Genomic DNA, 12,523 nt, shown 5'->3' on the forward strand with positions numbered 1-12,523 from the left:
CCCTTTTTAAAAAATTTTCGCAGAATTTTGCGATCAAATCCTTTTAGCGTAAATAATTAGGTTATTCTTAAGGATTGATACTATAAAAATAGATATTTAGCTAGTTAAAGGTGAGAATTCTGTGAAAAACATGAAATTTGCATGAATTTCTATGAAAAAATGCTTTTTACAACAAAAATTTAAAAATTTGGTCAATTTCAGGTTAGAATTATGCAAGATAAGAAAAAGATCGATAAAATTGAGAAGGATGACGATAATAAACCAAATCGGCGACCATTTGCTACTGGAAGTAAGTTAATTAACCCTTTTTATGAGTAGTAAGCTTTATTTAATAACTAATTTTCTAATCAAGGCAAGCCAGGACCCGATGAACTTGATCATTACTTAGAAGAACGTGGATTTTATCGGAAACATGTTGCGCGTATGCATAACTAATTTAGATTAACATAATACATTTAACATTATTTTTACATGTTTAGGTGACGCAAGCTCACTTTTTCGTGTTGTTTCCGAGCAAGTATTTGACATCCAGAACTATCATGACAAAGTCCGTCAAGATTGTGCCACATTTATGGAACTGAATATTAAGGATTATGCAAATGAAGTAGACAAGAATTTCTACAATTATGTCAGCAATTTACGACGAAGTCGTACTTATGGGACGCTTTTGGAACTACGAGTTATTGCCCGAATGTACAAGTAGGTTAATTTATTATTTAGTCGCGATTGTAGTTGATCACGCTTATGAATATACTATTTTTAAGCATTTTTAAATTATATTTATATAATTCTTTGTCGCATTTACTCATAAAATTATCCGATTTACATAGGCGAAACATCATCTTGTTCGAGCCAAATCAAAATATGGAAACGATGCATCGAGATTTCATTAAGGACGATGATTACAAGGAAAAGGAACCAATTCGTGTCTTCTATTCCCACAAAGACAAACATTTTGATACGATTTATCCAATGGAGACTGTTGAAAGTCTTGCTGAATGTCAATCAATCGTTTATGAGATTCTTTACACTGATGTCTTCAAACTTCCTGATGTAAAGTATGCTGTTGAGAGGATGTTACACGATCAAGACGAGCAATCGACTCTGCCGTTAGAAGAAGACCCAACCAAGTATAAGAATGCAAATGGTGATATCCATGAATTTGATGGACATGAAGAGACTAATTGCGTATTGAAGGACCCGCGTACCTGCCATTTTCACAATCAGGAAGACTTCGAAGAAGTTGTTAATGAAAATAAGGATGCAATAACGATCATCAATCGTAGTGATGATCCAGGAAAGTTGAAGATCTTTAAACCAGTCGATGGATTCTTGTACAAGAGTGACAAGTCGTGCGTTCGTCAATTACTTGATGAGAAAATCACTCCATTTCCCTATAAAGTTGCCAAAGCATTAGATCCAAGCATTTATCGTAATACAGAATTTGAATTATGGAGTGAAAATCGTAAGGAACAACGTATGAAGTGGTTTGATGCCAATGGATTGCCATTACGTGAAAATGATGATCGTCACTGGCCATATTATGGAGATTTTGATAAGAATCGTCGCTTTGATTCGATGAAATATTCATTTCAAGATCCAATGATTAATGAAGACTCAATTTTGGGACTTGATGATGACGGGAAGAAGAAATTTATCATGTCGAATGATGAATATAAGCTCGGGCAATTGACAAATTTTGATCATTTTCAACCACCAAGGAGTGCTTTGGATCAAATCATAATGCCTGTTCACGTTCATCATCGTCCGAACTTCCGAGGTAATAATCGTCGCTATAATCATCGTGGATTCAACAATAATAATAACAATAACATGCATCATAATCAAAGCCATCATCCACAAAATAATAATAACAATATGAATTATGTTGGTGATATTGAGCGCGAAAATATGCAGTATAATAATGAACAAGAGCCAATGTATCCACCACCTCAAAATCCTCAGCCACCGATCTTCCAAGAAATGCCTGGAAATTATCAATTCGTTCAGTATGATCAACAATCTCCACCGCCAATGTATCAGCCAACTTCGCAATACCAGTACATACCAACAAGTCCATATCAACAACCAATTCCTACTGTCCAATATCAACCACCGATGGTTCCTTATACTTATCCTCAACCAGCATTGATTTCCTATCAACAGCCGCCCACACAACAACCAGTTAATAATCCAGCTGGTCATCACAGTAATGAGCAACGAGACAATAATAATCGCGATACTTTGAACTTGATTCGTGATAATGAACTTAACTCGCCAATCAATTGGTCACCACAGGAAAGCATTGATCTTAATGGAAATGATTTGCCATTAAATGACCTCGCAACTATGCAATTTTATTATAATCTTGGAGTTCGATATTTCTTTGCATCTGGAATATCTCGTCGTTTGGAAAATGTTGCTAATCAGCTTGAGACATTGGACATTAATGCTAGTAGTCATAGTCAAGATCCACCGCCTGTTCCTGTTAATACTCCAGTTTCGACAAAACCAGGCTCATCTGGACAATCTGGGCATCGTTATCCGCATAATAATAGTAATAATAGTATGAATAATCGACGAGTTTTCCACAATTCACAATCAAATAGTGGAAATAAGGATAAAGGACGTATTCAGCATAATCATCAACGAAAGGAAATTCAATTCAATTCAAATGTCAAGAATGTACACAAAGCTGATCAAAATAAATCAGGTACAAGTCAAGTTTCGTCTCAGAACTCGTCAGGTAATCTTGGGTCTACGCAGTCATCTAATAATATTGACAGGACATCTTCAACATTGACATCAGGTTCCTCTTTAGGTATAATGACTAATTTACAGATTTCTCCTATTTCACCTCCTTCAGCTGAAGCGCAAAATCAAGAACAGCAAGTCCCACAAATGGTTCAAATGCAGACTGTAAGTAACTTGAAATTTTTGGTGATTTCATTAATTAATGAATCTTTTTTACAGCCACAACCTCAAGTTCAATACTTCCAACAATTTCCTCAACAAGGTATGATTGCTCAACCTCCTCAACCATTGATTTGCTATCAAACTGAAAACGGTGAATTGATGCCTTTAACTCCTGCTGTTCAACCAATTTGTAAGTACTTTTCAACGTATTTTTGAAATTTGAAATTTTGAACTTGTCAAAATATAAGATTTTAAATTTGTAAAAGGCGTTAAATTTTTATGAAAATGTTTTCATACCAAGCTACAATAATTGAAGCTTAGCATTCGTTACATAAAATGTTTGCCAATGATTTTTCCATAATACTTGAGCAAGTCAATTTTTGCACAATCTTAGTAACACTTTTGTAAACATAATTTAATGTAATTGTTTTGTCATTTAATTAAACAGATTATGGATATCAACCAGCACCGCAAACACCAGTTTATTACCAAACACAACCCCAAATATTGGATGGTACAGTAAACAGTACTGACTCTGGCATAGTTGATTTCACAGGATATACATTCCAACAACCTGCATATCCAATAATTTATCAACCTCCAACACCGATTTACTATCCACAAACGCCAATGATTCAAACAACTCCGCAATTAGCTCCAGTTTATCCAGTTGCTTTCAATGGAACTCCAATCGCACAGCAATCATCAAGTAGTCATCAAGACACTCTTACACAACAGTCAAATGAATCGAATTCAACAGGTTTGAATGAAACTTCAAACACGAATGTAAACAACGCAAATTCGTCAAATTAAGCTTTACGTTACTTTTTTTGTGCACCTTAATGTGCCTTACTTTGAATATTTTCTTTTAGTACAAATTTATTAATTATTTTACAAGAAGTATCATGAAATTAAGAAAAATTACTTTTAATATGGTAGGTATAGACTATGGAAGTCAACCATAACTATTTTTAATGAAGTTAAATTTTTTTATACTTATATTATCATCATGGAGATGTAAAAACTGAACTATTAATAATATGCAATAAACAACATTCTGAATTATTTTCCTCAATCAAGTTTGAATTCGCTCATTGGAAGTCCTTTAACATTTAATCCAGTTATTTTGAAAACAGCTCCAGATGGTGGTGGATGTATGTCAGAAGTTGGAAAAGCAGCTGTTGTGACGAATAGAATGTCCAAACTTGGTCCGCCAAATGCAAGCTAAAAGTAGAAGATACAGTTACTGGATGTTTCGGGTTTAAAATTAATCGTGAGATTAAACTTCAGATTTAAATAAATCTGGATTTATTTAGTAAGCCCTTACCGAAGTGACTTTATCAACCGGCATTTGAATTTCTCGAACAATTTCCTTGCTCACTGGATTAATAATTATAATTCTAGCTCCATCCCATGTAGCAACATATAAAAATCCATTCTCATCAATTGTCATTCCGTCAGGTGCAAACTCGATATCTGGATGAGTGACTGCAAAGTCAATAAGAACTGACTCATTGCCTACATGGAAATAAAAGGTTACATTAATTCTTAATTAAATGTCAGAAACTACTCACTGATATGCCCTGTTGATGACTCATAATCATATACTTTGACATTTCGTGTGACAGAATCAATGTAATAGAATTTTCCCAACTTCTCATCCCATGCTAAGCCATTAGAAATTCCAACAGAATCTCTCAATACTGTTGCATTTGGATTATCGTAACGATAAAAGAATCCAGTTGGATGATCCTTTAAATTTGTTGTTGTATCGCCCATTGTACCGAAGAAGAGTCGTCCATGTGGATCACATTTGGCGTCATTAATGCGATTTATTGGAAGTTCACTTTGGACAGTCACAAGAACTGTTTGAACAGTTGCTTCTTCAGACTCACCATTCCATTTAATTACAGTCAAATCATGTCCAGCACCAACAACAAATTCATCAGTCTTTCCAGCTATTGGAGTTATAAAACCCAATTGTGAGTTGTTGTCCTTGATTGTTGCCTTAAAGATCTTTCCAGTCTCAAGACTATAACGAAATATGGCAGGTGCTTCAATATCAACATAATACAAGTTTTGTGACTTAACGTCGTAATGTGGACCTTCTCCTAAGATGCATCTTAGTGTCTCATTAGTTATCTCCTCAATATGCAACTCGTCTGACATCTTTCGACGACGAAAACAAAATCCATAGCAGCAAAAACATAAAATTTTACAAAAACATTTAAAACACATTTTAATTAAAATTTGAACGAGTTAAGCTACTGTTAAGTTTATAATGAAGACTGAAGACCGTGCAAAACAGCAAGTGCAACAGTCCAATTTACATCATAGTGAAAAGTTATTTTTTGCATTAATTTGAGTTGCTGCAAGCTATTTTTATTGCCAATTCCATAAACTTACAATACAGCGTAAGAACATCAAGATGACGAATATACAGCACCAGCTATTCATTGCTTAGTAAACGTTAAGTATATTTTCTTTAACAAACTGCCGATTTCAGACTAAACTTGACTTTTGTCGCTGATCTTGTTTTTATATAATATTCTTAAATCAACAATAAAATGCTCTCGAGTAATTGAGTTAATACTCAATAAGAGCAATAAGACATAGAAATGAATAATTTATAAATGAGAGAAAATCAAAGTGATATTTGAAACAATAATAATAGTATTGCTTCCTTTGCTGTGAGCTTGATTCATAAATTTAATTAAGGCCTTCGTAATGGACGATTTTTGCACCTGTTTTACTTAATCAAATGTATTCCACATGAAGGCATTGAAAATTTTTTTTTTAATGCTTACGAAATTTTTCGGTTTTCTTGTCCTTTACTTCTGTGTTTCTTCCGGATTAAAATGTAGAGTGCGTAGGTTGGCGTTTTACTTGAGTGATTTTATAACCAAAAATTGTCATAATTTCAACGGTTGATTTTTATTTAAATTTTATTAATTTGTGCATAGTTGAAAACCCTTTTCATACAAAAGTTCATTGTGCCTTTGAACTCTGAAGAATAAACATCATAGTAAATAATTAAATCCATTTGGAAGTTGTTTAATCACATTGTAACCCTTTTATGTGCTATTTACATGATTGCATAATAAGTAGGACTGGCCCACTACTCAAGTACTTCCGGAAATTAATTAGTAGCTACAGATTTAGTAACGGGTTGTGAATTCTATGTAGATCCAATAGATCAAAATTTAAATATGTAATAACCGTTAATATTTGAATTCTAAATATTCTTTATGAATTAAGGAAACCTATTTATAGATAATCATCATATCCATCGCATTTTCTATGATTCTCTTACATAAATATTATCATCATCTAAATTGCTATGCGTTGCCAATTCAGAATTAATTGAAAATGAAGGAAGCTTCCGTTCTAGCCTACGCACTCACAACTACCAGCAGAAATATCAAGAGCATATCCTCCTCATTCAGAGAATTCATTACATAGTGTATTTGCGAAAGAATAACAATAACAACAACGCATGCTGCTTCCCAACCAATAATTTTTTCCCCGTTGCTCATCATCAAACGTCCCTTCAATTGAACGATGGATGAAATAAAATAAAATCGCAATAGTCACCTAACAGACGGACACAATATTATCGAAAAACGACATGAAACGCAGGCTTGGGCTCACGGGTTTTATTTTTTCTTCCTTCCTTACTTCATCTCGTCACACAGAGAGTCATTTGACGATGAACAATTTTTTTTTTGTATTATTATATATCTCTTCTCTTCCCTTCCTGCCCGAAAAATCCCTCTTCTCGCATCGGCAGCTTGTGGCTGATTCATTTTCAGTTCATCCGTTGAGCAGTGAAGATGTGAAATAACAATTTTTCCCCTTTTTTGTGTGATATTTTGTGTATTTGATATACATACAACATTTTTGGATTATATTTGTCGCGCGCGCTTCGCTCTCTGTCCTTCTCTCATACTCATCACATCACATAATTGCACATCCACTATATAAGTTATAATTTTTATTATTAAATGAAATGGAAAATGATTGTGAATAGTGCATAAAGTCACCCAGAGAGTGTTTGTTGGAAAAATCATATAGCTCCTAATTGGATACATAATAAGTTGATTCTCTCCTACAATAATAATAAAAAAAAAAGTTGAAGGAAGTAAAGTTGTGAATGAGAAAAAAAGAGAAAGTGAAAATAAAGGAAGAATAGGAAAAAAAAAAATTTGTGTGTGAAAATTACCGGAAAGAAAAATAAAAACATTGTGAATCGCATCGAGCGCACAGCCATATACATATTTTTTATTGTTATTTGAATTGAGGTCATTTAGAGTGGTAGCAAAAGAAATGGATTCGACAAAATTTAAGAAGCCTGTGTTGGTAAGTCGCATCTCTATCATAATCATCTTCTTTCCTTCCTTCACTCACTCACTTATTAAGTAAAACGACATACTTTGAAGGCAGATAATGTGAATTGAAAGGAAAGAAGATTCTCTTTATACTTTATACTTTTTGGTCAGGTAGAAAATAAATGTAATAAGAAGGAGGCAATCGGCAGATGGATTTCGAGTTTTTTTATTTCTTCAATATAAGAAATTCTTTATGTTCCTTCTCTTTTTTTTTTACGTTCGTTTGATGAGCTTGCTTCAAGAGATGGATTTCATCGCATCATTTCTTTTGCACCTTCATTCTCCTTGCGCCCTTTTGTAAGAATGTACCTTCTTAGTTCTTGTTCTTCACTCTTATTCTTGTGGTTTCCGTACATATCTTTTTTTACTGGACGATGCATCATGCAGCACGAATTGATGCATGAACATTTTATTTTGCACAATTTGATGGCTCTTTGCTGATTTTTTGATGGAATGAGACGCAATAAGGTTCTTATAAGGTATTACTACTATGTGTGATTAGACCTGAAGTCACAAATGAAGGATCTACTCGGTTTAACTACTTGTAAGCTTTATCAGCTCAGTTCCTAATCATCAACCTAACAATATACACAAAGACTCTAGGATTACTACTGATAACATATTGATAACGAACTAATACAATTAGTCTGATGTATCCACAGGAATGGTATGTCGACTGGATTATGTACATGACATTGGATGGGTTCAAACCTTTGATGAATCTTGGGTACCTAATACCTTAGATTCTCAATATCGTCTACCCGCAGAGCTATATGTCGATACAAGGATAGCAATAATGAAGACGACAATCTATTCAAACCTGGTACAGCCTTAAAAGTCACCAAACATTCAAGAACATTCTAAATTGCAAAATATAATGCACAAAAACTTCATCCATCTATCCATATGATGGATATCCATAGTCAGATGTACAATAAGTAAGAAAGTTAGCAAGCGAAAAAGAGATAGAGAGATAGAATTGAACGGATGGATGAACGAATATACAGAATCATATAATTATATGCCCAGATACTCCAGACTATGAGATGTGCGAATTATTCTAAATTGCGAATGTGTAATGAAGTTTTATGCAAAATGAAATTATCATAATTAAATTGGGACAATTCAGGTGGGAGTTGTTGTTTTTCCTCATTATCAAATACAACAATAGTTTGAGTTAGAATTATTGATTATAATTATTATTTAGGTGGGTGGGTTTGGGTATAGATAAATAGATAGATAAATGACTGGCGCAAGTTTTTGGGGAAACAAATTTTACACCGTTGAGATTTATGACAAATTGTTTATGGCAATTGACATCGTTGTCATTTAGCATTGAGATATTCGCATGTATGCACATTCTTTTTGGCTTCCTTTTGTGCTCATTTTTCCTTAATTGTATGGCCCATATCACAAATTATGCGTTTATAATCTTTTTTGGGTGGATCAATGGTTGATATTTGACAATTTTTGTAAGAAATATTGGGTATAGTAGGCTTTGGAGTGACATTTTGTCTGAATATAATGGAAATTTTGTGGTTTACCTAACTTTAGCCTTGAATGACATTCGAGGATCTCTCAATTGAGAGGATTAAAGCAAAGATTCTGTACAACAGCTGGATCGTCAACTGGATCTTAGAAAATTGACTTTTCAATGCATTCTGAGTCCAAAAATCGAAAAATTTTGTCAATCTTGGAATTCCAACAATCATCATCAATAATAAAAGGATCAAAGTTCAATGGACCTTCGCTGCAATTCAATTAATACTTTAATAATATTATCCCTTCCACATACCTTTTAAATATCCCATCCGTAATAAGAACGAAAAAAATTGATTTTCATTTATAATACAATCACACAATCATTATCATCATTAATCACCAAAATACCATTAACACAAACACATCGTGAAATGCAATTTCGCGCATCGCTATTTGTAGGCAGCAGTCAACTTGAATAATTTCAATGCATTTGCAATTGCCAAAAAAATCTTTTTTTTCTCATCCTCGTTTATGGCAGACGCAGTAAAATGGTTAATTTATGCATTGTCCAATTTCCAGGCCAGTCATCAAATGCCATTCGGGTTTTATTGATTTTTCAACCCTCAAAAAAAAAATTTTCAGCTCTCATCATTGTCGATTATTTGCTTGCTGTTTCCAGCTCATAGGCAAATCACAAATGGTATCATTTTAAAAATTTTCATTCTAACGACTGACGACTGACTCAATGGATGACGATGATAGGAGCCAAAATCAAATTTTTTTATTGTCAAATGATTCATTGTGCTCTATGCGCGTCCATTTGACCAAAAAAAAAATATTGCCAATCGGATCAGAAAATTTTATCTGATTTATTTGCCATTCTACCTACATTGGTAGTAGTGCATGCTCATCACAGAGATTTCAGGCACAATTTTATATATCTTTGTGTTGAAGCACTTCATCTGAAACGGTTGTGCCTACTCGAACTGTTTAACTTTTCATATACATCGATAGCAGGGCGAGCGAGATTTTTTTTCATTGTGAAGCAACGCAATCCAGATGTTGCCAATGATTTTGAACTGGTCTCACAGCAGCTACGCTTATTCAAATTGTTGCTGTTGCAAAGAAGAAAAAATATCATGAATTTTCTTATAAAAATTGCTGTCCACCTGTTGCAATTTTTTTTTTCTTTTTCGTCTTTTGCTGCATATTTTTTGTTGATTTTTGTATGAAGCACAATGTGTGGATTTTAAGCTTTTAAGTGAAACACCTTGTGTGTTATTTCAATAAATTATCTGGTCGGAATTTTGAACAGACGTTTTAACGGTTAAATTTTATTTGAATTTTACGAGAATTTTAATAGTGAACACCCTTTGTTTGTTGTTTTTTAGTCTTTTTCAATAATTTGGAAGAAAATCAATTAAATTTCATTAAAATTCATCTTAAGTAGTTAATTCAAGCATAAAATTCATTTCTTCTCAACCAATACATACACCAGATCATTTAAATTGTAAGTAATACCAAGTTACTCAAAAAACTCGCAATAATCCGCACCCAAAAAATTTTCAAAATTATTAATAATTAAATACAAAGGTTACTATAGGTCACGCAATAAAATTATAATGTGAAAATCTTGAGATTCCTTCGCTTAGATACGCACACTCACTCATACAGTTTAACAATAATCAACACTGATAGACACTCATCCGTTCCTATTTTCCTTTTTCCCTTTAACTTCTTTCATCTCTAATATAGTTTTATAGATGAAGGAAGATGCTTTCCTCATTTATTGTATTGATTTTCTCTGTAATTTCACGCAGTTTCTCTTCAGTTTATTCGCATGTATGTATGTCGTGTGAGGTATAAGATGAAGGAGGCGAGCATAGTAAATTAGTTCAGTTTGAAAAATAATGGAATAGTAACAAAAAAGTTAATGTCACATGAGACATAACTTGTACCCTCATCCCATAGGACTTTTGGAACTAACTAACCATTCTATTTCTTTCATATCACATGAAAGTGGACAAAATGACAGTTAAATGGCAAAGACATTAATGGAACAAAATCATACATCGGACATATAAAACAGGCATAAAACATAAAAAAATTGTTTTTGATCAAAAGTATACTTGAATATCCAGGGACTTGTGTTTGAGGAAGTATCAATCGTGAACATATATATACGGTCAATATTGAATGGTCTAATTTATCAATGTCTTTACTATCTCTTTCTTTCACATTTATGTGGAAGGGATTCATGTGTGCATTCACATGTGTATTCTATGTTAAGTTGCTAAGCGACCTATTTTATAGTTTAAGGGTTTTCATATTATAACTATCAAGACAAAGTTATAGCTCACAATTTTGTGTTGGAGATCCGAGAAAAGGAATCGTAAAAAAAGAATTTTCCAGCTCACTGTTTCCTCTGATGATGACGATGATGATGATGATGCAAATAAAGGCAACACGGCAAAAACTTTTTATGATTGGAGGCACCAATGGAAAGCGAAAGAATAAAAATCGATAATGAGAGCGCTATATGGAGCATCATTTTCATGTAGATGGATGTCATTTGATTCTGGATGAGTCGAGAGATGCTGAGCAACGACGCAATAAAATTGGATAACAACCTCAGGGTGTATCAAATTCTATACTTAAAGTAAACCACCCTCAAAAAAACTTTCCTTTCCTCTTCTTCTTTTTGTTGTTGTTTCTTACATGAATTTCATACTGTCTAATTTTGTCTAATCTATCTAACAAGTAAAACTACTCAGATATGATGAATTGGTTTTTCTCAACCAGAATCTTACTCTGTGCAATTTATGCTGAGGGAAAGACATGAAAGAAAATGCTTTACATTTTAAAAAAAGTTCGTTTTTTTCCTCACAGCATGTAAAAATTTATAAGAGCAACAAATTTCTGTTGTATCGATTATGATAGCTTGGTCTTTTGGGTGCTTTGAAGTCAACTGGATGTTAGATTGCAATGACATTTTTTTGCATTTTCAACATCCAGATTGACAAAATAAGCTTACAAGCATTTTAGATGCTTGAAAAACAGATGAGGATGCATAAAATCCTTGAAATTCAATAAATCCCATCCAAACACATAAAAACAAAGTTGTTTAGGAATAAAAAGTTTCCATCCAGCTCCACCCAAGCCCTTCACAACTACAAGCTGAATAAGGATTGTAAAATACAGAAATGATATAAATTTCTTCGAGTCGATATACATTCAGTTGATGGTCTTGTAACTTTTAATGGCAACCTTTTCTCCCTTTTCTCTATAGCACTGCCATCAGTGCTAACTCATCATTCCTTTTTTTACAACAAGATACATAAAAAACACATCAAGCTGAAATGATAAGAAAATACTCTCATCTCATCTCAGAGCTATGAAATGTGCGAATGAATGGATGAATGAAATGTGAAACACAAGCAGCGACAGAAAGGAAAGGAAATGCCTAGTAGCAACGTCTATTGGATGTTAAAGAAGAAAAGGAGCTCACTCGAATGAAATCACATACAACAAAAATGTTCTTCTTTCTCGACACAAAAAAATAAAGGAGCAAGTAGATGTGAAGGGAAAGAATGGATGAGGAGGCATAAGAAAAAAGTTTGATTCTTTTCTGCCTTGACTGTATGTAGAGATGTCAATTATTTGGGTTTTTACTATTTGTACAAATACCCAAATACCCAAATAGTAGATGTGAAGGGAAAGAATGGATGAGGAGGCAT

General features: G+C 33.4%; 3 protein-coding genes across 6 annotated transcripts in view; 2 read left to right on the top strand and 1 right to left on the bottom strand.

The window, feature by feature from the left end:
• The first annotated feature begins 1 nt into the window (after position 1).
• On the top strand, positions 2-3,995 carry LOC139097958 (deubiquitinase otu-like). 2 transcript variants are annotated; one of them, XM_070650002.1, is made up of 8 exons: positions 2-110; positions 202-289; positions 353-421; positions 480-699; positions 831-2,746; positions 2,867-2,919; positions 2,974-3,106; positions 3,365-3,995. In XM_070650002.1, the coding sequence occupies exons 2-8, from the start codon at positions 211-213 to the stop codon at positions 3,727-3,729; spliced, it is 2,835 nt and encodes a 944-aa protein (XP_070506103.1). In that variant the 5' UTR covers positions 2-110; positions 202-210; the 3' UTR covers positions 3,730-3,995. The 2 variants fall into 2 exon arrangements, with proteins under 2 accessions (XP_070506103.1, XP_070506102.1); XM_070650001.1 differs by having other exon boundaries at positions 831-2,919.
• LOC139097961 (regucalcin-like) overlaps positions 3,822-12,523 on the bottom strand; it is a 12,699-nt gene continuing 3,997 nt past the window's right edge. Inside the window, exons 2-6 of one of the 3 annotated variants that reach the window (XM_070650011.1) lie at positions 6,960-7,024; positions 5,323-6,892; positions 4,491-5,085; positions 4,244-4,434; positions 3,822-4,140 (exon numbers count right to left, since the gene is read on the bottom strand). In XM_070650011.1, the coding sequence (XP_070506112.1) occupies positions 3,988-4,140; positions 4,244-4,434; positions 4,491-5,085; positions 5,323-5,373 (990 nt within the window). In that variant the 5' untranslated portion in view covers positions 5,374-6,892; positions 6,960-7,024 and the 3' untranslated portion in view covers positions 3,822-3,987. Of the gene's footprint in view, positions 4,141-4,243; positions 4,435-4,490; positions 5,086-5,322; positions 7,025-12,523 lie in introns of those variants that run through there. The other 2 variants (XM_070650010.1, XM_070650012.1) reach the window with 2 other exon arrangements.
• The window catches only part of hang (hangover), a 21,364-nt gene continuing 15,589 nt past the window's right edge, over positions 6,749-12,523 (top strand). Inside the window, exon 1 of the mRNA XM_070649999.1 lies at positions 6,749-7,275. Within this exon, the coding sequence (XP_070506100.1) occupies positions 7,243-7,275 (33 nt within the window). The 5' untranslated portion in view covers positions 6,749-7,242. The remainder of the gene's footprint in view (positions 7,276-12,523) is intronic.

Source organism: Chironomus tepperi, unplaced genomic scaffold (genome assembly GCF_022539635.2).
Source record: "Chironomus tepperi strain 1889 unplaced genomic scaffold, CSIRO-AGI_Ctep_v1 contig_445, whole genome shotgun sequence".
In the NCBI taxonomy this organism is placed as follows: domain Eukaryota; kingdom Metazoa; phylum Arthropoda; class Insecta; order Diptera; family Chironomidae; genus Chironomus; species Chironomus tepperi.